Source organism: Pituophis catenifer, unplaced genomic scaffold (genome assembly GCF_029215685.1).
Source record: "Pituophis catenifer annectens isolate HBS135680 unplaced genomic scaffold, rPitCat1.0.hap2 SCAF_3, whole genome shotgun sequence".
NCBI classification, from domain to species: domain Eukaryota; kingdom Metazoa; phylum Chordata; class Lepidosauria; order Squamata; family Colubridae; genus Pituophis; species Pituophis catenifer.
The window spans coordinates 108,488,659-108,514,964 of record NW_027256883.1 but is presented as its reverse complement, the minus strand read 5'-3'; the positions used below and the strand labels follow the sequence as shown (position 1 = coordinate 108,514,964).

The following is a 26,306-nucleotide window of genomic DNA, read 5'->3' as shown; positions in this document are numbered from 1 at the left end:
TCTGCTTGCAACACCACAAATCCATGTCCACATATCAAATCTGCCTAACATTTCTACTATATCTATACATAGCAATTGAGAATAGTTTCCATTCCCCCCCCAAATTATTTATTCTTCCATATTTATTTAAAGAGTTTTCCGATTTCACAGGAAATGCAATTTTAAATATCCTTAATTCTTTACTCCAACGTTAAAGCAGATACGTTTTCACTCAGATAAGTTTCATTTGGCAAACATATCCCATGCAGGCTTGACCAAATTCTTCAGAACTGAATGAGCAATTCTGAACACTGCAATTTCATATTTTAATTACATGTCTGTGTAGATGAAATGGTTCTTGTCTGGTTTTTGCCCATCAAAATGTTTTGCCTGCCACTTGAATTCCATAATCATATCTTTGAATTGTAGATCCATATTCATATAATTGAATTGTTAATAAAAGTGCACAGAACCTGGCTATGTGAATTTATCTGCCATCAAACAAAACATTTTGGACATGAGATTTTATCACTAGCAGCAGGCAGAAAGTTAGAAGGACCAAGGAAGTTCATTTTAGGCCTATTGTCATGCAACCGAATGTATCAATCTTCATGGATGCATCACATCTAGTGTCCAAATTAACTAACTGACCATCCAACCCACCCATCCATCTTTTACAGAGTCTCAAAAGAGATCAGAAACTGTGTAAGGTCTGAGACTAACATAATTTTTGAAGTTTTGTAATTAAATTTCTTTTAAATGCAGCTCAAAATCAAACTGTAAAAATGAAAAGGGTTTTAACTTAACCGAACTGAATCATCATCATTTGCACAAATGCCAGCCTTATCTCTCTTTGGTATTTTTATGTCTGTCAGAGCAACCTCTGGAAATTAACATCCCACAAATAGCTGTCTATATTTTGGTTAAAATACCAAAATAATATTCCCAAGCATCTGGTGAAAGGAAATTTTCCAAAAAGAAATAGTTTTGGAGGGAGTGGGCAGAATATAGACTAGGCTTTCGGCACCCTCGTTATCTTTGCATTCTAACTCAGCTTGAGAAGACATTGAAGAAATAATGGTTGTTTCCTGCAATGATTCCTTAAACACAGTTTCAAGACAACGTTTGAGAGTCTGTTGTATCCTTGCTCTATATACAAATCTTGGGAGGAGAATGCATTCCTTATATTGAGTGCAGTGAGCACTTTTCACAGAAATACAGAAAAACATTTCAGTCTCTTGTTATCTTAGTATCTCATAGCCTCTGCCGTAACATAAATATAAGTCACGTATTAAAGAAGTTTCAAGAAACATTATGTTAGGAAAAACATTTTAATTCAATTGTATTACTTTTTTAGTGTTTCAATTGTGCAATTCCAGCAAGATATAATTATTCGTAAAGCATGGGTACCAAATGCAAAAATCAAACTTAAAAATAAGAATTCATGTAAGTGTCCCAACCTTCGTACCACTTAGACCATTTACAGGTGTAATAAAGAATTTGTCTTCAAACACTACAGCATGTAACAAAATAGGTGCTGCAATCTGAAACAGTAATCATTTAAAACATTAAAGAATTATATAAATAGTTATCTCCAAGATTCCAAGATAAAGTCATGTTTGCATTGTTTTCTTATTTGTAGCCTTCTACTGATTTTTAAGGAAACTCAATTTGAGTGAAGATTCTTCAAGGTGATAGTGAAACTTTTGTTTAAATACTCAGTCTGACAAGAAAGAATCATAAAATCCTGGACTAGAAAGATGATCTCTCCTGGACATTTCAGACACCATTCTTCACTAGCTCGTGGATCCCACTTTGGTCTATAATCAAAGGAGCATGGAATTCTTTGTCCTTGACCAACTCCACCAATCCCTAGGAAAAAGGAAACACTCAGAAACTTAGTCAGGATAAATTTAGTATCAGTACAGCAAATTTAACCATCAAATGTAATCTAATATACAATTTGGACTTTCCATTTGAGAGAATCAGTTTCAAGTTCCTGTTCAGATCGTACTGGCTGGCCTTAAATATAGCTTTCTAAATCCTACTTTTTAGGTATATGCTTTAAGGTATTATCATCCTCCATTAAGGATTATTATGGGGATGAAAGTCAAGTGTTAGGGGCACTTGATATATTCATGTTAAACCTTCAAGCTCACATGTCCAATTACTGTTGCATAATTATAGCATATGAGAACAGTTTTGATGAAAAATCCCTTATGATGGCTTGCAACAGTATTGTAATTAGCTGCTTCCCCAATTTTCTATGAGGCAGTTTTGTAAGAGTGATGTTCTAAAGCTGCATTTTTAGCTATTGGAGTAGGCTAGCAAGTTTAGCAGTCTAATTTACAATAGTATAAATATAATACAAATTCCAACATCAAGTAGGAATGAAGTAGTAATCCATAAATGTATTGTGTGCTATAAGTATATTAACACCAATGAGTCTATATGGGCCATTGAAATTTGTAATACAAGTGTTCAGCAACTAAACATCCCTGTCAACTCACAATTCAATGCTAGGGACTTTGCCATGAGCCTCAGGAATATCAACTTTCCCATTATTACATCACACTCCTTTCACAGAGGTTGCTTGTTTCAACTTTGCCTTATCATCTATATTCATATTTAGCAATAGCACTTAGACTTATATACTGCTCCACAGTGCTTTACAGCATTCTCTGTGTGGTTTACAGAATCAGCATATTGCCCCCAACAATCTGGGTCCATTTTACCAAGCTCGGAAGGATGGAAGGCTCAGGATCGAACTGCTGGCAGTGGGCAGAGTTAGCCTGCAATACTGTATTCTAACCACTGCACCACTAGGGCTTATTTATCTTACCATCGATAAAGCAGAATTTTTACTTTAGGGTGGGATGTTTAGGAGAAGGCAGGGGGCGGAGAAAAAGAATTCAGAATACCACAGCAACTTACTTCACCCCCATAGGAGACAAGAGGAGAAATCTCACACTGAATTGGTGAGTCATTTGCATCTTTCAAACTAAGGAACAATTATAAAGAAAAGGTGTTAGTTCACGATGAGAAATGCACCAATGCTCCTATAATACTTGTGCACATGGCAAACTCTTGTTGAGGCATGAATGTCTTTCTCTGCTCATCATGAAACTTGTTTTTAGTGCTGCAGAAATCTAACTAGTATTAACAGCATGTGAGGAGATGGAGTGGGGGAGGAGAGAGAGAGGGAGAGAGAGAGGGAGAGAGAGAGGGAGAGAGAGAGAGAGAGAGAGAAGCACTAGTAGAGAGGCAATATTTCAAGAAATAGCATTTTTTTCCAGCGAAAAAAGATAAAACATTGAAACCTAGGCAATTTTTAGTATCATACCTCAATTTTTAGTATCATACCGTATCTATACACTATTAAAACACTTGTGTCTGCTTGTAATCTTCAATTGTGCCAAGTGGTACATCATAAGGGCAACAATTTCTAAAACAGATTACCTCAATTTGGCTAATTTATAGATTGTGTCCAAAATTCAGGACCCATTATTCTTGTGGGATTGAAATTTGGCAGAGTTGTGGCCATTTCAGCACTACAACATTTTTTGCTAGCTTTCCATAAGAAAAGTCAATGGGGAAGCCGGTAGGAAGTTGGAAGTTCCAGGATGGCAGGCAGTTAAGCAGCTGCTGTTAGGTGGAGAAAGTGAGGGGTGGGTAGGGGTGCAGGGAAGGAACAATGTAAATTGGGGAGGATGCACAAGAGACACCATGTGGGCCAGGGAAGGTGCAAAAGGATACATGATGGTGCATGAGGCACCATGCAGGTTGGGCAGAGGCTCACAAGCATGTGTAAGAGGTACCATGAGAGCTGAAAAGGATGCGCAAGGTAGCATGAGAGATGCTATATGGGTCAGAGAGGGTTGCAGGGATGCACAGTAAATGTTGTGTGGGTCAATGAGTGTGTGAGAAGGAGTGAGAAGCATAGCATGAGTTTCAACTGCAAAAAGCAGTTTAGAAATCAGTACAAATACGGGGGAAGCAAAGAAGGTTTGCAGAGATACAAACTTAAAGTGTCAGTGTAAACCAATTTTCTTTTTTTTCCCTCTTATCATGTGCTTTTAATTTCTTTCACCCACTATTTCTCACTCTATTTCTGTTCTTTCATAAAGATGCTTGCCCATCAAGCTAGGTACATGTTTAAGAGTCAACTGATGAATTCCTAACAAGATAGTTGATTGAAAGGTGGATGTTCTATCCAGAGTTGCAGAGAACAGCGAGGTGGGTGGTATATAAATTTAATAAAAAATAAATGTCACTACAGAAAAAAGTTATAACCATTTCAGAAAATGCCAGCAGAAGTCTACCGTTGGGTCGAAACTTATTCAATACTCCCAAAAGAATATGTTATTGCTAGTGGTGGGTTGCTACCAGTTTGCCCCAGATTGGGCGAACCAGTAGTGGCGGCGGCAGGAGGCTCCACCTAACCGCCCGGACGCTTCTGCGCATGCTCTTTCAGTTTCTTTCAGTTTCCATCAAAAAACATCCATTGGGGAAAACTGATTCCTGAACAACCATGCCATTCGCTTAACAGCTGCAGCATTTGCTTAACAATTGTTGCAAAAAATATTAAAAAATCATGATCTGGTCATATGATGTCTTCGCTTATGACCACAGGGACCATTGACTGTAATTCCAGGTTCAATTAGACTCGTAAGTCGAGAACTACCTGTACCTAAAGATAGACCCTAGCTTAATTTTTACCCATATGCCTCGCACCACCCCATGCACCCTGGAGTGGTAGGGGTCTTAATTAGGGCTTATTTTTGGGGGGGGGGTTAGGATTTATATTGGGCGCACATGTAAAGATCAACTTTTACTTTGGGTTACTTATGGGATAGGTCTTTTTTTGGGGGGGGAACACGGTATTTGTACATTCCGGTAATTATACACATCTTTATAAAGTGATAAATAATGGGCCTGATTAGATCTCCAATGATCATAGATAGTGAAATTCACTTATTTACCAGGGAGCTTGGGTGGGATGAAAGAACACTATCTACCCTTTTCTTTTTTTGGTCCTGAGCAGTGCCAATTACCATACTTTTTGGAGTATAAGACACACTTTAGTTTTTGGGGAGGAAAATAAGAAAAAAGCTGACTGGCGGGTGGATCAGCCTCCCTGAATACCCCCGATCAGCTGTTCCTAGAGGTGAATTTTAGCAACAGGTTCGTTGGTTGTGAGCTCTGTGCCTTGCTTTTTTTTCTGCCTCTGAAACCCTCTGAAACAGAGCTTCAGAAAAAAAGCTTTTTTTCTGAAGTTCTGTTTCAGAGGCTATTTTTTCTGAAGCTTCCTTTCTGAAGCTTTTTTTCTGAAGCTCTGTTTCCTCAAGCTTCATTTCTGAGGCTTTTTTCAGCCTCTGACACCTCCATTTGAGCGGCTGGGTGGGGCTACATTCGGAGTATAAGACGCACCCAGATTTTCACCCTCTTTTTAGGGGGGAAAGGTGCATCTTATACTCTGAAAAATATGGTAACACTCAATGAATAACCAAGACAAAATGAGCTGCTTCTAAAGATATGGAACCTATACATTTGTTGACTAGAATTCTTGTATCTATTACCTCTTTCTGCAAGGCTGGCTTTCAGATAAGACAAAACAGTGCCATTTAGGATATATGTCAGAACAACTATAAATACAAAATAATCTCAAGGAATTATTAAATACCTATTCAATAACCTAATACCTATAAATAAGAAACCCCTCTATTTTGTCCTCAATCACCTTTGGATCGCCCCTTTACTCCCTCTTCATTCACTAATGCTCCTTTTCCTATGATCTCTTTTTCTTCATAATCTAGTCTGAAGATCTTTATATTTTCCATTCCCCCTGCTCCCAAGGTGAAAAGTAGAATTGAGTAGAATTTATGCAGTAAAAATAACATCCAAAGTCATACCTTTGCACAGACTTTCCTGCAAGCCCCAGATTTAAAAAAAAAAGAAGAACACTGCAGGTGCATCAATGGGGTGCCAGCATTATGCTTTAGCATCTCTTCTCTCTCCTATTCCAACAACAGTGTTATGTTTTCAGAGCAGTCCGCCAGCAAAGCTTGTTACTTAAATTTAGAAAGCCACAGATTTCATAGGCGTGAAAAAAGCTCTACACATGCAAACTAAGGTCTTCCAAGAAGTGAATCCAAGGTAGCCATTGGCCACTATTTCATAGGTCCCAAGAAATAAGTAAATAAGAATTGTTTGTTGTATTTAATACCAAATAAAAAGATGGAGTACCAAGACCCTACATGCTATGGAGAGGAGTGTTAGCCAGTACCCAAGCAGACCCATCACCATGCATTCCCAGCAGCCCGAGACAGTATATTTACTTGGGTTTGGCATCAGCTTGGATCACATCTGACCTTCCATTTGTGTTGCTGTCATATGGGGGAAAAAAAGGATTAATAAGCAGGGATAGAAAATTGAGGGGTGTGCCAAATCTAAAAAAGCATCTTTCTATGATATGGGAAGAATGGAGCGGTCATATTCTACCCATCTATTTAGAAGGAGGTTGGAAGCATACAGGTAGTCCTCAGTTTATGACCATTTGTTTAACAACAATCTGAAATTATCACAGCACTGAAAAGTGACTTATGAACTGTCCTTAAAGTTATAATTGTTGTTCCACTTTTATGGTCATGTGATCACAATTTGGGTTGCTTGGCAACCAGCTCACATTTACCATGGCTGCAGCATTCTTCAGTCACATGATTGCGATTTGCAACCTCCCAGCCCATTTTCTACAAAAATCAATAGCGGAAGCCAGATTTGCTTAATGACTGCACGATTTGCTTTACAAATGCAGTGATCTGCTCAACCATGGTAAAAATGGTTGTAAAATTGGGTCCACTCACATGATTCAGTTAACAATGACATTGCTTAGTGACTAAAATTCTGATCTCAGAATTTTGTGGTTCTAAGCTGAGGAATACCCAATTGAATGGCAGCTTTTTTTATCCAGAACTCTATTTTTAATGATTTTATTTTTATTTATAACCCAGTGTTATTTTTTATGAATAAGTTAAAGGGGCGAACACACACACAATACTCCTTCCTCCTCCTACTTTCCCCACAACAACCACCCTGTGAGATGAACTGGGCTGAGAAAGTGATTAGCCCAAGGTCACCCAGCTTAAGGTGGGAGTGGAGCTCACAGTCTCCTGATTTCTAGCCTGATGCCTGAACCACTAGACCAAACTGGATCTCTGATATCAATCTGATATCAGTATTGAGCAACATGTTGTTCTCTAGATGTTGTTAAAATGTCACTCCCAAAGTTGCACCCAGCCTAGCAATAATGAGGGAAGTTGCAAATTGTTATTTCACCAATATTTGAAGAGCAAAACACTGCCTTTCCTTGAATTTCAGAGATATTTCTTCAATCATGATCTTTTTTGACCTTGATACTCAACTCCAATATGTTTCCTGGGACATTTTTTAGAGCCGGATGAAAATTTGTATCACAAACATTCAACCTTTCTTGATATATAATAAAGGTGATGAGCCGTTTAACACTATACATGTCATCTGACATTTTCTTCTTCACTGTTCCTCCTACATCAAAATAAACAAACTACTGCCATCTCTCCCACAAAAGATAACTGAGGAGGCAAGATTCCAAAGTCAAATGCTTGGGAGCATTCAGGTACAAACAAATGGGGTTACTTTATACCACTTTAGTGGCCCATCTAGCTCAGCTCAGGAAGAGAAACCTTAAACTGAGACATAAACTTCCTGTAGTTCACATATACCAGTGATGGCGAACCTTTTCAGCACCGTGCCCAAACCGGAACGTGCATACATGTGTGTGCATGTACATGTTCCAAAGCACAGGAAACCCGAAGACCAGCTGGACAGTGCATGCATGCCTGGTTTTTCAGGCCATTTTTCAGGCTGTTTTCAGGCCATTTTCCAGGTCATTTTTCAGGCTGTTTTCAGGCCATTTTTCAGGCAAAAACCAGCCAAGAATGTCCTGAAAACGACCTGAAAAATGGCCCAAAAAAGGCCGGAAGTGGCACTCTGGCGCCCATGACGACCAGCTGACCACTGCGCATATGCATGCTGGAAACCAGAAAAGCAGCTGGTGATGGCACGCGTGCCCAGAGAGGGCTCTGCATGCCACCTCTGGCACGTGTGCCATAGGTTCGCCATCACGGACCTATACGGACATGCTATTTTGATTCTTCATTACTCTTTCATACACAAAGCTCCTTTTTTATTGTGATTTTGTTCTTCCAAAAATCTTTCTCTCTCCATGAGTACATGTTCAAACTCCGGTCTTGGACACGAAGCATACAGACTAGACCAGCGTTTTTCAAACTAAGAAATTTTAAGGTGTTGATCTTCAATTTCCAGAATTTCCCAACCAGCATTCTGGAACTTTGGTAACACAACTGTGTATGTTCTTTCAGTTGAATTGGAATTACATGCAGACTACACAAAGTGTTCTTATTAGAGATGGAAGGTAAAAATTAGGGGAAGGTCAAATTTTCTAACCGTGGAATAGCTGGCAGGCGTGTTCCATTTTCATCCACAAAGTGTCCACCAGCATTGAGAACCCAACAGTGATGCAGTGACATCAAGGAATGTCTCGCAGTGGTGGGATTGTCCTTGCCATTTTGGCTATCGGCATTTTTCAAAGGGGAGAATTCATCTTCTCGCAGCACTTCATAAACCACAAAGTTCCTGGATTCAAAATAAAGTTGAGATTGGTCAAGTGTAAAGATTTTAATCACTTTCTGCTTCTACTACCATGTTTTCCTGAAAATATGACCTACCCCGAAAGTAAGTTCTAGCTTGCTTTTTATACGTGCACCCAATATAAGCCCTATCCCCAAAATAAGCTCTAATTAATACCCGCTCACTCAAGGATGCACGAGTAAAAATTAAGCTAGGGTGGGGATGGCGGGGTGGAGCTGCCCTACTATTTACCTTTGGACAGTTGCAGCCAGGCCTCGCACACCCTGACACCTGCCTTGCCTGCCCATTTTTTCTGCAGCTGGCAAGGCTTTCCTGAAGGCCTCTGCAGCCGATAACAGAGCTCCAGTTATCGGGCTGCAGAGGCCTTCAGGACAGCCTTGCTGGCCTTGCCAGCTGCAGAAGAAGTTTCTGAAGGTCTCTGAAAGCGAAAAGGAGGCCTGGGACAATGCATGCAATTGAGGTGAGTAGGTGGACAACACCCACTCCCCAAAATAAGACTTGGTGCCTTTTTTGGTGGCAAAAAAATATAAGACAAGGTCTTATTTTTAGGGAAACACGGTACTATCAACTACAGATGGACATTACCAATAAACTCATATGCCAAGGAAAAGTCAACAGAGGGGAAGAAAACATTTCTACAATTATTTATATCTTCAGCCAAAACATTTTTTCAAAGCTTTCAAAACTAAAATGTATACCAACTTTATAGCAATTGCTGGAGCTAGCTATAGTCCTTCCTTTAGATAGGCACAAAGATAAATTGGCATTACAGACTCTTTGAAGAAGTTTGCCTTGAGCTTCAGTCTAAACAGAATGGCCACTGAGTATCTGCTTTCCCCTCTTTAAACCACATCTGTTCCTCCTGTTGCTTTTGACTGGTTCCCAAACCAGGGCAGGACAAATTATATTTCTCATTCTTCTGTAACACCATACACTTCCTACAAATGCCACAGAATCTAATCTGAATAATATATGTAGCATATCCCTTTTTGATCCATGTTTAACCGCACATCTTACTCTTCTATCTGCCAGCTTCTCATAATGTAGTGTATAATGTAGACAGCTCAGCTTCTTAGCTGCACTCAAAATGATAATCTCATACAATCAGGAATGGGGCCGGGAGGGGGGGAGAGAACTTTCAAAAGAAAAATAAAGCCAAGAGCCATACTAAGATGCACACAAAATAAGTCCGTCAGTCACTTGGGACTTACTTAGCAAACTGGAAGATATCAAATACAAATTTTTCCATTTTAATTCCATTTGGTTTGTCAGGCTTCAGAGCTTTTCCTGTGGTCACGTCTACATATGGGACTTTTTTCTGAGCTATGTGATGTTGCAGCCGAGGTTCATAATCACTGAAACATCAAGATAGGAGTCAGCAGAGTAAGAAACACACCGTGGTCTATAAATTGGTCTATCTTCATTTTTTAAATCCCATCATTCTGGCAGGCAAATAATAGCTATTTCAAAACTAGATACCTGAGCCACCTTTTTACTCCTGCAAGAAAGTAGCACTACTGTTAATTATTGTCAATTAGGGCTTACCACTCTTATAATCTCTTCCTGTCCCTTACCTTGTTTACAGCTCAGTGTAAACATCAATGCACTAAAATCTCTTGACACATTTTCTGAAAGAATCTAAGTTATTGTATGGATTTTGACCTTGAGCTCGGAACAATTCTGATTCTACATACCAGAGACTGTGCCACCTTATCACTTATCTTTTTCCTGTCAGGACATTACTAGCAATGTCCTATAATGTTAAACATATAGATGAATCAAGTGCCAAACTAGGAATCATTAATAAAACAAATAAACAAACAAACCCGAAAATTAAACTGAATATAAAAGCATCTTGGTTAAAACCTTGAAAATAAAACTGAATAAATACAATAACATCCTGATAAGTGCATCTCAGAAAGGACTAAGGAGAAAAAAGCAACCATGATCAGGAGACCAGAAGAAATCCTCAACAAAAAGAGACTACTACTTTGTACCTTAGAAAAAAATGGGTAAGGGGAAATACAGCAAAGGAAAATAAAATCACGTTCTATATATCCTAAAAGATTTTAAAAAGTTTTCTACCAGCAGCATTCTTTGCCTGTGCAATTTGTGAATGTTGCCTATATGATAAGTTTTATGGTATGCTAAACTTAAATAGTTTTTATTTCTTGGTTTGAACCATCCTGAGTATATAGGCTATGCCATAGCAAACATAATTAAAAAAAAGAACATATTTTAGCATGAAGAGCAGAAATGACCTTAGAACAGCATTTCATAGATCAGCATGATTTAAAAAAGTCCTTACTTGACAATATCTTTTAGAAACTCCATTGTGAAGTAGTGATTGGCAATGTTGCCTGCATTAAAAAGTAATCGGCCATCAGAACTTCTTTTCTGGGCTGTGGCCAGAGAAATCTCACTGTATTCCACCACTTTGTAAACACCATCTACTTGGCACACCACTCCAACTGGTTCTGTTGGATTAGTTTTTTCGACAACCTTGTAGTGGAGTAGGAAACAGAACTGTAATAACTTGAATTGACGTAAATAACTGTGATATACATTTTGATGGAATGTAATTCCTTCTTCAAATGCAATAACTGTTACCCTCAGTTTAATATATATTGGCATAAGGAAGAAAACTTTCAATGATGAGATCAAACTATGCAAATGATCTATAGCAATTCAACGAACATTGGCAAAACAAAATAATTTTTAAGTATTTTACCACATTGTTAAAATGCTTGAAATACAACAGATCTCGATAATGACAGAGTTTTCAATACCTTCAAATACTGTGTGTACTAATGGCAAAAGTATGTTTTAAAGCAAAACAGAGAGAGTTCCAAAACAGTTTAGTAGTTTTGGCTAATTCCACCACAAAAGTCATATTTTGATTGTCAGAGATGAATGTGGGTTGTGTTGAAATCTCTGCTTTAAGATGTGTAAGGGAAAACTGACCAAGAAACTCTTGAAATCCAATACTCATATTAACACCTCAAGTTTTCTGTTTAGCAGAGTTCAAACTGACTTTTATGACATTTCGTTTTAGCAACAGGAGCATGCATACCAACTGGCAGATGAAGAATATGATGGTTCTTCTGTCAGAAAGAACTCTTCTATCACATAAATAAAATTTCCAAACTGGCAAGCTGCATCAACCAAAAAAATCTCTGTAATATTACAAATGTTGCCAGCTCTAATTGCTTTATCTTTGAGATACTTTCTCTCTCACCACATGAGGGTGTTATAGCAAAGTAATCATAAAGGAATCCTCCTGCTAAACTTGGTCATTTCTGGTCATTGCATTTATGTGAATTTCTTATTACTATTATGGATATGGCTTCCAAATCTAACCGAGAAACTAATTTACAAAAAGAGCAGATATTGTATTACTAAATAGCTTGTGAATTACTAGTGAATCAAATCAACCAAACAAAACATAATTAAAACACACATCCATTCCTACTCTTATCTCAGAATAAAAAGTAAGCAACTCTGGATAAATTCTTTTTAAAAAGGTTATGAATTTACTATAATTCTATTCTACAGAATTCTGAAATCGGAAGGAAATTCTGACCCTGAATTGGTCTGCTAGGGGAAGGTAATAGATAGAAGGTAACTGATTTAAATAAAATCAAAGAAAGATGAAAAGAGAGATGTCAATATCCAAGATGATTCCTTGGAATACTTTAGAATATATTCCCCTTTAACAAGAACCTCTAAGATTAGAACTTGACAATTACCAAGTCAGAGAGCTACAGGAATGGATGAAATATCCACAGAAATATAGCAAAGAACAAAACAATAATCAATAAAACTTCTAACCAAAACGATGCCAGAAAATCTGGAGAATGATAGTGGCCAGCAGATTGGAAGAGGTCAATTTACATACCATTACCAAAGAAAGCCATTTTAACAATGTGTGCAAACTACTATACAATATCCTTAATTTCACATACCAGCAAAATAATGCCTAGGATAATCCAAAATGCGTACGATAATCCAAAATAGCTTTTGGATTAATTTTGCATCATCCAAAATTCCATACGTGGAAAGGAGATGCCAGATGCTCAAACTGAGCTTTAGAGAAAGCCAAGGAATACAAAACATTATAGCTGATGCTTGCTGAATAATTTAAAAAGCCAAAGAATACCAAAAATAAATCAATATGTGCTTCACAGATTACAAAAAAGTTTATGATCATGTCAATCATGTCAAGCTGTGAAATGCTCTTAAGAAAATGGGAATCCCAGAATATCTCATAATTCCTATGTGAAACCTGCAATCACAATCTGAATGGAATATGTGACAGATTGCTTCCAGGTCATCAAAGGAGTGAGACAATGCTGTATACTCTACCTTTATTCAATTTATATGCTGAATATACATATTGAGAGAGGTTGGATTAGGAAAATAAAAATGAGCTTTTAAAATTGGAGGAAGAAACATCCGTAGCCTGTGACATGTGGATGACATTTCCTGATAGACGAAAATATAGGTTCTATTAATGAAAATCAAGGAGCACAATGAAAAAAAAGGAATTAAGATTAAATACAAAGCCCAAACTAATGATAATAGGTACATCAACCAACATTAGAACGGACAATGAAAATATTGAAGTGGTAATTATGTTTTGCCTTTTAGGGGTAACTATCAGTAGTAAAGGAACCAGCAGTCAAGAAATATGTTTAAAATAATCGGCACAGTAGCAGCCTTGGTTATTTATTTTTTCCAATTTTTTTTAAATATAATAACTAAGAAAAGGAGGGGACAACTCATTCTCTTCAGTCACTTGTTACCTTTGCTCCACAGTCTGCTCCTTTCTGTATACAAAAACCAATGAACCGAGGGTCAGCAACTTTTACCAAAATGTTATCCACGCAATAGACATGTATGCTGCCAATTCCTCGCTGTTCCATGTCCTCTATAATATGATGAGTTCCTAAAGCTCGGTACAGACCCCCATTGCCATCTTTAGGGGAAAAAAGAAAATGCTACTTTATTGTTTCTTGGTTTGTTTTTAGCATTTCTGACTTTTTTCAAGCTAAATTTGATATACAGATGTAAAGGTTTGCAATACAGAATGGGGAACATTTTGTTCCTGGTTCTACAGGTAGCCCTCATTTAGTAACCTCTTCAGATAGTGACTCTTTGCAAATATGATAATAATAAACATGGTAAATGATAGTGAAAATTGATGTTTGCTTTAGTAAATGATAGTGATCATTTTCTGATCAATCTGCACGCTTATGTCCAAATTTTTGCACTTGACAACAACACATACTGTAGTAACAGTAATGCTGGCTTTGTTGCATGAGAATTTTATCTGAAGGAGATGGCAGCATCCAGCGATCTTCATAGCATCTCTCTGTCACATGGCTTAGTGACTATTTCTCTGGAACAAATTGTAATTGTTTGATGAGGACTACCTGTACTTGCTTACTATTGAATAAAGTTTTCAAATCAATATTATTTCCTATTTGTTTTTATGGAAAATTTTTAATACCGCTTTGTAGAGCTTATGGAGTTTTTCCTTATATATATAACTTTTTTGTTTTATCAATGTATAAAATGCAAATAAAAATAAAAATAGGAAATTAAGGAAAGAAAAAATAAAGGGGGAAAGAAAATATGGGGTACAGGGAAGAAAGAAAAAGGTGTTGACTTCCGACTTTTTAGCATAGTTCAAGATAACATTACAATCTCAACTTTTTATTTTTACACATTAGTATATAACTAGCCATTTCTATATGGGGACGTAGTGGCTCAGTGGCTAAGACGCTGAACTTGTCGAACAGAAGGTCGGCAGTTCAGTGGTTCAAATCCCTAGTGCCGTGTAACGTTACTTGTCCCAGCTTCTGCCAACCTGGCAGTTCAAAAGCACATAAAATGCAAGTAGAAAAATAGGGACCACCTTTGGTGGGAAGGTAACAGCACTCTGTAAGCCTTCGGCATTTAGTCATGCCGGCCAAATGACCACGGAGACGTCTTCGGACAGTGCTGGCTCTTTGGCTTAGAAACGGAAATGAGTACCGCCCCTAGAGCCAGAAACGACTAGCACGCATGTGTGGGGGAACCTTTACCTTTTAGCCATTTCTATAACAACAAATCTATCTAATCAGCAAAAGCAATTTATTTATGTATTTTATTTATGTATTTCTATTTGAACATAATGATCTTTATAAACTACAACCATTTATATTAACAAAATTCACTGTATTATTTCAGATGCTTTAACCTTAAAGGGGGGGAAATTCATTCATTTTAAAACACTAAGCTTTTCTTTAAAAACATTTCCAAAGTTAAAACATTCTAATACATCTTTTTTTTAAACTTTCTCTTAGCATACATACTTTAAAGTACTTTCAGACCAATAAAATTCCAACTAACTCCAATTAATTCATTAAATTTAGATGACTCCCTCCAAGTTACTCTCATAGAATATTTTTCTTCTTGTTGTATAAATCCTTTTTAAAGCTCTAGATTTTTCTTTAAGCTAACACATCTTTTTCGTTAACTTTCTCTTAAGGTAGTTTCAAATACACTTTCAATAATATTTTACAAACTTTAGGAATTACTTAAGCATTTTATATATAAGGGAAAAATACATTTTCAAACTTTAGATTAAGACTTTTTTTCAATTACAAATATCAAATCAATGAAAATTCATCTTAATTCCAATTGACTATGGAATGATATTTATTGCTCAAATAACTTTGTGTCCTGCTGATTTTATTATATAGATTGCTGCTAACTCCAATACGCAAAGATAATCAATCTTTTCAGAGCAATCTGATTAACTTTAAGTACCACAGGGCTCGGTACTCTCTCCAGTCCTGTTCAACATTTATATGAAGCCACTGGGTGAGATCATCTGTCATCATGGACTAAGATATTATCAATATGCTGATGATACTCAGCTGCATATCTCAGCTTGTGGTGAGTTAAGTGATGCCATGTCCTCCCTCTTGCAGTGCCTGGAGGCTGTTAGGGGCTAGATGGGGAGCAACGGGTTGAAACTAAACCCTGGCAAGACAGAGTGGCTCTGGATTTGGGGCTCATTGGCTCAGGGAGAATTACCATCTTTGGTCGTGGATGGGGTGGCACTACCACAAACAGACCCTGTGCGTAATCTGGGGATTCTCCTGGACTCACGAGCAGGTGACAGTCGTGGCCAGGAAGGCCTTTGCGCAACTCCGAGTTGTGTGCCGGTTATGCCCTTTCCTGGACCAGCAATCCCTACTCAAAATCACTCATGCCCTGGTCACTTCCCGTCTTGACTATTGCAACGCGCTCTACATAAGGCTGCCCTTGAAGAGCATCCAGAAGCTCCAGTTGGTGCAAAATGCAGCAGCCCACATGGTTTTGTACAGACTCCAGTGTGCACATCTATCACCTCTCCTGTGGGAGCTGCATTAACTGCCAATTTGCTTCCAGGTGCAATTCAAGGTACTGGTTGTGACCTTTAAAATCCTTCATGTCTTGGACCAGGTTATCTGAGGGGCCATTTCTTGCTGGTCACATCTATCTGACCCATTAGAGCGGGGAGGCAGGGAATGCTGCGTGTCCCATCCTCAAGGGAGATACACCTGGTGGGACCCAGAAGAATGGCCTTCTCCATGGCGGCTCCCTCTCTCTGGAACATCATTCCCCCAGAGATTAGAATGGCCCCCACTTTAATTCTCTTCCGGAAGGCACTGAAGACCTGGTTCTGCCAACGGGCCTAGGAAACCCAGAGTGGGAGATCGGCTGTTGTGGGGGTGGGAGGGATTTTATTACATTAATTTATTTGATTTTTTATTAGTTTTACTGTTTTTAAATGTGGTTTTTATATTCTGTAAGCTGCCTTGAGTTGCCATGGGCGAATAGTCGACAATATAAATTTAATAAATAAATAAACTGCCTATATCTCCATACTGTTAGCCTGTGGATAATTACCCAAAGAAGATTTTAAAGTTTGCTTCAATCCTGAGTTATTAATTCATTCCTATAAATCAAATAGATCTACATCTTACCTGGGGCCATAGAAACTTTGCCCTTTTCTTCCAGGAAAATTTTCCCACTGAAGTCCATGGCAGGCAGCATCCCTTGTTTGAAGAAGATCACATTTTCCTTCTTCAAACCAAAATATTTGTGTTTTAGAAAAAATTCTTTAGTCAGTTCTATTGTCCTGCCACTGGTCATTATATACCTGCCCAGACCAACAAGAGAGTCATAATTCATTAAAGTCAGACACATATACATCTAGGATATGCATTCATTTTGAAACGACAAAAAATTCTTACCATGGAATAACGCATTGAAGGCCATGTTGCTTTTCGGCTAGCTGCTGCAGTTTTAAAATACGCTCTGCTTGGATCTGAAACAGTGTTTTATGGGACAGTAACCCTACATCATACATTCCTTTGGGATACGAGACACCAAGCCTTGTCCCTTGTCCACCAGCTAACAGAAGAACAGCAACTTTGCTCTGAGAAATCTGTCGGAGACCTAAACCAAAGAGGAAAAATGAAGGAAATAATCTGATCCCTTCAAGTGCCACTTCATGGCAACAGACATTTTATTCTACTTTTGAATAGCATAAGAAATTGTACTGTAAGCACAGGGAAAAAAATCTGCATCTCTGAATGATATTACCATTATTGTTTCTAGATATTTGATCTCTCCCCCCCCCCCACCTTAATCACAATAAACTGGTTCTCAAGCAATATACTAGTTATATAAAGAACTCACTACAAGATAATATTTTATGCATAAACCTAAGTCAACATAGGATGGAAAACACCTGTTCTAAAACCAAAACTTTAATCTTTCTAACCACAGAATGCAAAAATAGATATTTGCCCAAATAACATATATATAAAGCTGTCAATAACACCTCTACAGTAAAATCTTCCTAGATAACTTCCTGCTTTCAACTGTGCCTGAAACTATTGAAGCATTTCAGTACAAGTGATTCCATAGGTAGATGTAAACAGATAAGCAACTGATATAATGAGACAGCAACCTTAAGTTTTTAACTTAATTTGTGCAGCACAGTAATATATATTGCAAGTGTTCAATGGCCTGAATGCTGTATTGTCAAAATCTCATTTTGTAGCATTTTAAATCTCTCTCAATTCAAACCATCAACTTGTTTGATCTGCTCTTATCCTGCAAGCAATGCAGGATTCTAATGGCTGGGGGGTGAGCTAAAGTTAAAGGTTTTGTTTATCAAGTTCAGTTGATTCAAGATGTAATACTAGTTTTTCTTCAAAGTTTCTTCAGTGTTATTGCTGATCATTCTTCAAAACACACTAAATTCACTAAATAATTATCATAAATCATAGAATATAAGGATCTTAGATATTATATAATCCAATGCTGTGATCAGTGCAAGAATCCACAGGCATAACATCTTCAGCAGATGGCCATTCAGTCTTGTTAACATCTCCAGCCAAAAACAGCCCACCCTTTTCCAGGGCAATCTGTTTCACTGTTAAATGGCTTTTGTCTTTAGGCTGATGTTCAAATAAAAACTGTTTCCCAATAATTTAAACATATTTCTTCTTGATTTCTGGAGCAACTCTGAAGAATTCTTCCTCTATGTGTTAGACTCTCAAATACTTGAAGACAGCTACTGTGTCACTGTACAATCTGCTCCTTTCTAGACTAATGATAGGCAGAACATTTTTCTTCCGTTTCTTATCATCTCATTTGCCCTTTCTCTAACATGCTCTAGTTTGCCAATGTCCTTTCCAAAATGTAATGTCCAAAAAGTATATAAAGTTGCAAGAAAAAGTATGTGAACCTCTTGGGATTACATGGAGTTTTGCATGAATTGGTCATAAAATGTGCTCTGAACTTCATCTAAGTCACAACAATAGAAAAACACAGTCTGCTTAAAATAATACTACACAAACATTAGATGTTGCCATGGTTTAATTGAACATAACATGTAAACATTCACAGTGCAGGGAGGAAAAAGTATGTGAGCCCCTAGCCTAATGACTTCTCCAAGAGCTAATTGGAGCCAGGAGTGAGCCAACCTTGACTCCAATCAGTGTGATGATATTGGATGTGTTGCGGACAGCTGTCCTGACCTTTAAAAACACACACCTGTTTTGGGTTTACTGGTTTCAAGAAGCACTGTCTGATGTGAACCATGCTTCGCAGAAAAGAGCTCTCAGAAGACCTACGATCAAGAATTGTTGACTTGCATGAAGCTGGAAAGGGTTACAAAAGTATCTCCAAAAGCCTTGATGTTCATGTGTCCACGGTAAGACAGACTGTCTACAAATGGAGAAAGTTTAGCACTGTTGCTACTCTCCCTAGGCGTGGTCGTCCTGTAAAAATGACTGCAAGAGCACAGCGCTGAATGCTTCATGAGGTAAAAAAGAATCCTAGAGTGTCAGCTAAAGACCTACAGAAATCTCTGGCACATGCTAACATTTTTGTTGACACATCTACAATAAGGAAAACATTAAACAAGAATGGAGTACATGGGAGGACACCACGGAGGAAGCCATTGCTGTCCAAAAAAAATATTGCAGCATGTTTGAAGTTTGCAAAAGAGCACCTGGATGTTCCACAGCACTACTGGCAAAATATACTGTGGGCAGATGAAACCAAAATTGAGTTGTTTGGGAAGAACACACAATACTATGTGTGGAGAAAAAAAGGCACAGCATACCAACATCAAAACCTCATCCCCACCGTAAAACATGGTGGACGGAGCATCATGCTTTGGGGCTGCTTTGCTGCCTGAGGGCCTGGACGGATTGTTGTCATTGATGGGAAAATGAATTCCAGAGTTTATCAAGACATTTTGCAGGAAAACGTACGACCATCTGTCCGCCAACTGAAGCTCTGCAGAGGATGGGTGATGCAACAGGACAATGACCCAAAGCATACAAGTAATTCAACAAAAAAATGGCTTCAACAGCACAGAATACGCCTTCTGGAGTGGCCCAGTCAGAGTCCTGACCAAAACCCAATTGAAATGCTGTGGCATGACCTTAAGAGAGCGATTCACACCAGACATCCCAAGAATATTGCTACACTGAAACAGTTTTGTGAAGAGGAGTGGTCCAAAATTACTCCAGATTGTTGTGCAGGTCTGATCTGCAACTACAGGAAACGTTTGGTTGAGGTTATTGCTGCCAAAGGAGGGTCAACCAGTTATTAAGTCCAAAGGTTCACATACTTTTTCCTCCCTGCACTGTGAATGTTTACATGTTATGTTCAATTAAACCATGGCAACATCTAATGTTTGTGTAGTATTATTTTAAGCAGACTGTTTTTCTATTGTTGTGACTTAGATGAAGTTCAGAGCACATTTTATGACCAATTCATGCAAAACTCCATGTAATCCCAAGGGGTTCACATACTTTTTCTTGCAACTGTAATATTCTAGATATAGCTTAAGCAATCAAAATAGAGAGGGAAAATTACTTCTTTTGACCTTGATTTAGTAATTCAGTTGGTATAGTCTAGATTGCATTTGCTTGTTTTTGCAGCTGCAACATGCTATTGGCTCATATTTAGCTTGTGATCTATTGAGAATCCAGATCCTTTTTGCATATACTGGTGCCCATTATGATCCCCCCATTATTCAAACCTTTGATTTTTTTCCTATCCAAATGCTGCAATTCATTTTGCTGGCTTCTGCACATTGTTCTGTTTATCAATCCCTAGCTACTGTAAAGAATTTAATAATAATAAGGAAAGCAATCACCTGATAATCAAGTGAAACTTATATCTAGAAGGTTAAATGTACAGCTTCATTAACCAGTTTATCTAGGCCAGCTTCTGCAAACTGGGTTTCTCCATGTGTGATAGACTAAAACATCTGGAGAACAGCTGATTGGGGAAGTCTTCTCTACACAATGTCATGTAATGCTGCAGGTTTACTTTCTTAAAATATCCTATGTGTCCTGTTGGATCCTTACACCTACCTTCTTTCTCCCATACTGGCAATTGAGCTTGGTCACGTGTTGTACTCCCAAGGACCTCACGTGGCACAGATTCCATCTTTGCATCAATGCTTTCCTGCCCTGGTAAATGGCTACTATCTAACATGGCTTTTTTGAAAGCCTGGTCCAGCTCCTTGAGATCCATGGTGTTTAATTCTTTATATAGTTCTTGTTTTTCTAGTTCATTTAATTCTTCCCAAAATTGAAGAAGATGGCTTTGTCCTGCTTCAGCCAAGCAGTGCTGGAGCATATGGATATTGATGTCCATGACCCTGCATAAGAGAGAAAAATGTATTTATGAAGCTCATTGTGCATGAGAGTTTTCTGCATTTTTTCCAGCATTCATTCATTTGTGGAGTTAACTCTAACATAACTTCATGGAGACCATGAGAAAAAAAAATTAGAAATTTGAACACTGCAGGACTCCTCCACTCCCATTACATAACAACAAGAATACTGAAAACAGTCTACAAGAGGAAAAGTAAATATAAATTCAAATATTGTACACTAAATTGTACAAAATACAGAATATAAATCTAAGGAATATTATGAATATATGATGTTAATTTATGAATTCCACTATTGTTTGCTTTAGTTCTGTCAGTGCCAACCATCTGCTGGAGAATGGATTCCTTTCCCTCCAAGAGATGTTGAGCACTCTTCAGAATGGTACCTGTGATAATTAAGTGAAAGGAGTATATAGGATTCTACAGGATTTCTCAAATCACAGCCAGAGCAATGATAGATTTTTCAAAGGCTTAGATTTGTACACAGAATTTTATCTTATCTCAGTTTCAGTACAAACAAAAATAAAAAACATAACCCATAAGCAAAAGAGACAAAAAAGAGATGGCTTTTTCAAGATATAAGCATTGGCAGTTTAGTGATTTCCCTTTGTCACTAGCATGAACATGTTCATTCATTTGTTAACAAAGCAAACTGAACATAATTTTACATATATATGGCATGGTGATCTGACAATCCAAAATTTAATCTTCCTCCACCCCAAATGTTCCTATTACCTCTACAATGGTTATGGTAGAACCATTCTTTCACATTTTTACATATGTAAAAATGGCAGAGATTCTACTGCACATTTTTTGACAAATAGTATAAAAATATTCTGGATATTTTGTTGTAATTCGCAGATCCATTGAAATGATCACATATACATTTGCTGGGTAGAAGCATCGAAATGATCTGGCTTTGCAACACCTGTGCATATAAATGTTTAACAGGGTTAAAGTCAGCTGTGCTGCAGCAACTTATCAGCATGGTCCTGTGTAAGTTCTACAGTATCCTAGTCGTATTCAATGCACCTTGCACTCAGGTAGAATTGCACTTGACTTATATATTTATTTATAAAGATGACATTTATATTAATGTTTAAGAAATACACAACCCTCAGGCTCAGTCATCTTTTCCTTAGGTTAGAATGCACGATACCATGTAATGACTTAAGTAAAATTAACTGGCGTAACCACAGGACATGTTTTAAAGACCAACTTTTAAACAGCATGCATAGAATTAGAAATGTAACACAATGACAGTATAATTCACCAGGCTCAACCCAAACGAACAATAAGAATTACAGACATTCTGGAAAGACACCTTTCGTCCACAATATAAATGTTCAATTAAAAAAATGCAACTCGCCCTCCCTTTTTCATAGGTCGCCCCAACGCTGGCTCTAGGAAAATAGCAAACCTCGCCTGTTTCGCCGGCCACTCAGTTGCGTCAGGCAGCCCCTTTTACAACCCCACTAAATCAGATCGGCTCGGCTTTTTCCTTCTTCTCACACCAACCTATCAAGAGCTCCTTCAGAACTCCGCCCCCCTCGGCTTAGATTAACCAATAACCAGGCAGGAGGAGGAACCCGCGGCTTCGGCCTCGTGCTCGCCCACTAACTGGGTGGGGTAATGACTCTGGAATGTGGCCACGTCATCCTTCAACGGAACGGACACGGAACGCTATTGGCTCAAAGCCAGGAGGAGAAAAGTTACCCCCCCTTAAAAAGGCAGGATGTGGGTAGAGGTGAGCTTGAAGCGGGAGACGAGCTCTATTTGTCGTGGCAAAAGCTTTCGCTGGCGTGGTGGTCACTGGGAGGAGGGGGGAGAGGCGGGCAAGTCTCATGCCTCCGCTTTCGTCATGTGATTGACATTGGCCCCGGCAATAGTCCCCATTACGTTCCGCTTCCTTAGGCGTGAGTGATGTGGCAGCGAACTTTGCTTTGTGGTTCCTTCTCTGCCCTTCAGTCAATCTCCCCTTTACCTTTTGCCTATGTTCGCTTAATGCTCTTTGCCCGTAGTTAACTGAACCAACCTCCTGAGTTCACACTTGTAACATAAGTGAGCCCCCAGACTAAACGGTGTATATAGTTCGCGGTAATTCTGTGGTCGTGTTAGGACAGCCTGACTTTGGAGAATCGCATAACCGAAATCCAAATTCTTTACACTGTAAGAAATAATGTATTGGTTTGGTGCAAAACGGCTTTCTAGTTTATTTTTGCTCAGAAGGAGTGTAGTTCTGAACTCCAGCCAGTGTTTTTTCTTGTTTGCTATTTTAACCTCACAATCCTTGCGAACTTGACAATGTACATACCGTTTCCTGCTTTTGTTTATTCTAATGAAGATACTGCCTGTGCAGATTTTTTAAAATGTCAGATACAGCTATCTTTGCTTTTCACATAATAAAAGCTATTTATCTGGACCAAAACTGCCAGCACAAAGAAACGAATGCTGGTTTTGGAGAGCTGGTCTCTTGAACAATTAACTTTTCCCTGCAAAGGAATATATTCTCTATAAATTAACATTCAGTCATGACCATATGAATTACAATAGTCTTCCCCCTTTTAAATTTGTCCAGGGACATTATTCCACCTCTAAAAAATTCGTTTTATCCAAGTTGCTTTATCAAATGTATGGTCTATAGTCTGTAGAACATTGGCTTTAAATACTAGCTTCATTACTTTTGCTGTCATACTTTGGGAACATAAAAGATGTAAATAACATGCTTAATTTCACTGATCAGGAAATAGGAATCATGTTAATTAAAATGAAGGTTATCTGACATGGCTGATGGGATTAGATTTCCTCTGAGGACCAATGTTGGCTTAGTAGTAAAAAGCATTTTGAGAGGGGAAAAGGTGATCATGGAGAAGCAATTTTTATTTTCAATGTGATCGAAACATTCTGAGGGTTGCACTTAAGAAATGGAACCATTCTATACGTTTATTCTATTAAAGTTCTGTCTTCAAAATATGTGATATTGGGCTTTAAAATTCCTTGCCGGAAATTACCATAATTTTTCGTACTATAAGATGCAATTGGGATCCTGAACCAAGAAACCCACCCGTGGCTGGTATTGCATGGCTATCACGTCTGCCCCCTTTGACAATGCAGTAAGGAACAGGGGAGTTGACTGCTTAGCAACAGAGGGGCTGGGTGCTTAGCAACACAGGTATTTTTCCGATGTAACTCTGCCAAACCATGACATGCCCTGCTTCTTGAGATATCCACCAGGCACTGAGTTATACAAAAAAACAAGATACCAGAAGTTAGATCACTGGTAGAAGCAAATGGCAGAGGCAATTCCAATTCTTAGCAAAGTAATTCTTACAGAAGCAAAACAGTAAGTCAAACCAATTCTACTGACTCTACCATTATATCCCACTAATTCTATCTATTCTATTATTATTATGTCTATTTTATTATGGATAATAGCTTAGAATGTAATGTGAACCCTGGCAAATTGTGGTTTTTATAATAAATTTAGTGTAATAAATAAATCCAGACATTGCAGTGATGGTGTTTTTTTCTTTAAGCAGTGTGAATATCACATTATTTAGTAATGGAAATGCATAGATTGTATTATTAGTGTATATGAATACAGGTAGTGCTCAATTTATGATCACAATTAACCTAAAATTTCTTTTGCTAAGCCTGACAGTAGCTAAGTGACTTTTCTTGCCACCATTGTTTTTTTGAACAATTTTTTTAAATTGTTTTTAAAATTCAAACAAATCAAACAAATCACTTATCTAATTAAACATTTGTGCAACCCCCCCTTCCCTCCCCCTCCCCCGACTTCCCAGAAGAAAAACAGGGTATAGGTTTTACCAAACATACGCTAAAATATGCTAAATTAATGCAAGACTTTAAAACTCTCTAGACCCCTTAACTCCCCTTCTACAGATTATTCATCAACCTCCCTTTAAACACAAAATAACATATAATCCTTTAGCCCTAAGAATTTTTTTAAAAAAAAAACAATAACAAACACTAGTAGATAATACATACTTAATCATTTGGCTATTCCTCCTGCTTTTGTTCTCAATATTCAAATATTTTTAACAATAACTAAACCTTAATTAATCATTAATTGAACTCTCAATTCATTTAGTTAATCATTGTAGTTAATCATTAATACATCAATAATTAGACCAGAAAAAAATAATCTTCCCTTCTTCCTTTCTTTCTGTATTTTTTCCAATCTTTCTTCCTCCCTCCTTCTTTTATTTTGAGGAGGTTTTGAATTTTAACTGGGGGTTGATGTATCTTTAAGACTTGTCCCTTTCTCAAAACCATTTCCTCTGGCTTAGAGCCCCCATATCGACTCTTCTTGCTTGTATAGACAGTCAGTTCATAGAACAAAGAATTAACTCGATCAGTTTGCAAAGAAAAATCCAGTTGCTGCATTTCAATTAATTGTGTGAAAGCCTCTGCCAAATCCTCCAAAACCTCGTAGAGCTGATCAGTTTCTTCTTCTTTCTGCTCCAAATTATATTTTTGAAAAGTTCTGTCAGTTAATTCCAAAAGGGCAGGAAGAAGGTTTGAAGATTCTTGAGGGTCAGCCAGTTCCAGCTTCTCTGTCTTGATCAAAATGTCTCCTGCATTGTCATTATGCTTTCCTTCAAAAACATCCTCAGTTGCTTTTTTATCTTCCACCACTTCTGTAAATTTTTGTTCCATGATTGCTGTAAAGTTATTAATAATTTCAATTTGGTTATTCATGGCTACCTTTATAAATTCTGCAAGGTCTCTAAAAAAAGCCTCCTGGCTCTGTGTTTCAGTTCTCTGTGTCATTTCTGACGCCATTAAGGAGCTTCCACTTTCAGAAACTCCTTCCTTGGAAGCAGGGCCGGATTTAGATGAAAAGAGACCCTAGGCTATTCCACTTATGAGGCCCTTTCACCAGTGGTGGGATTCAATTTTTTTAACAACAGGTTCTGTGGGCGTGGCTTAGTTGGGGGTGTGGCTTGGCAATCATGTGACTGGGTGGGCGTGGCTATGTGCATAGGGACTACTCAGAGGGCTGAAAAAAGTCATTTCTGACTGGGCCTCGCACTTTTGACCGGTCCTCACACTTATGACCATCCTCACATTTATGCCCGTGTAGCATTCTTAACAACCATGTCACTCATTTCACAACTGCTTCTCTTCACCATGGTGACAAGATAGGGCAAAAACGTAAATTGTGAGGACAGTCGTAAGTTCGAGGACTGGTCAAAAGTGCGAGGACCAGTCAAAAATAACTTTTTCAGCCCTCTGAGTAGTCCACATGCATAAAAGGATACAGCAATAGAGAGGGATGAAGGAAGGGAAGGGAAATTAGAGTAGGAGGGAGGGTAAGAGAGGGAGGAAGAGAGGAGGAGAAGGA

At 38.1% G+C, this 26,306-nt stretch overlaps 1 protein-coding gene across 2 annotated transcripts; it reads right to left on the bottom strand.

Annotated features, from left to right (window-relative positions):
* Nucleotides 1-1,352: 1,352 nt before the first annotated feature.
* UAP1 (UDP-N-acetylglucosamine pyrophosphorylase 1) lies at nucleotides 1,353-22,437 on the bottom strand. Of its 2 annotated transcripts, XM_070939205.1 has the most exons (11): nucleotides 22,356-22,437; nucleotides 20,631-20,920; nucleotides 16,980-17,184; nucleotides 16,710-16,885; nucleotides 13,494-13,666; nucleotides 10,997-11,190; nucleotides 9,900-10,043; nucleotides 8,485-8,673; nucleotides 6,318-6,365; nucleotides 2,914-2,980; nucleotides 1,353-1,851 (listed from the first exon to the last, which is right to left on the bottom strand). In XM_070939205.1, the coding sequence occupies exons 2-11, from the start codon at nucleotides 20,914-20,916 to the stop codon at nucleotides 1,759-1,761; spliced, it is 1,575 nt and encodes a 524-aa protein (XP_070795306.1). In that variant the 5' UTR covers nucleotides 20,917-20,920; nucleotides 22,356-22,437; the 3' UTR covers nucleotides 1,353-1,758. The 2 variants fall into 2 exon arrangements, with proteins under 2 accessions (XP_070795306.1, XP_070795307.1); XM_070939206.1 differs by lacking the exon at nucleotides 6,318-6,365.
* Nucleotides 22,438-26,306: the final 3,869 nt, after the last annotated feature.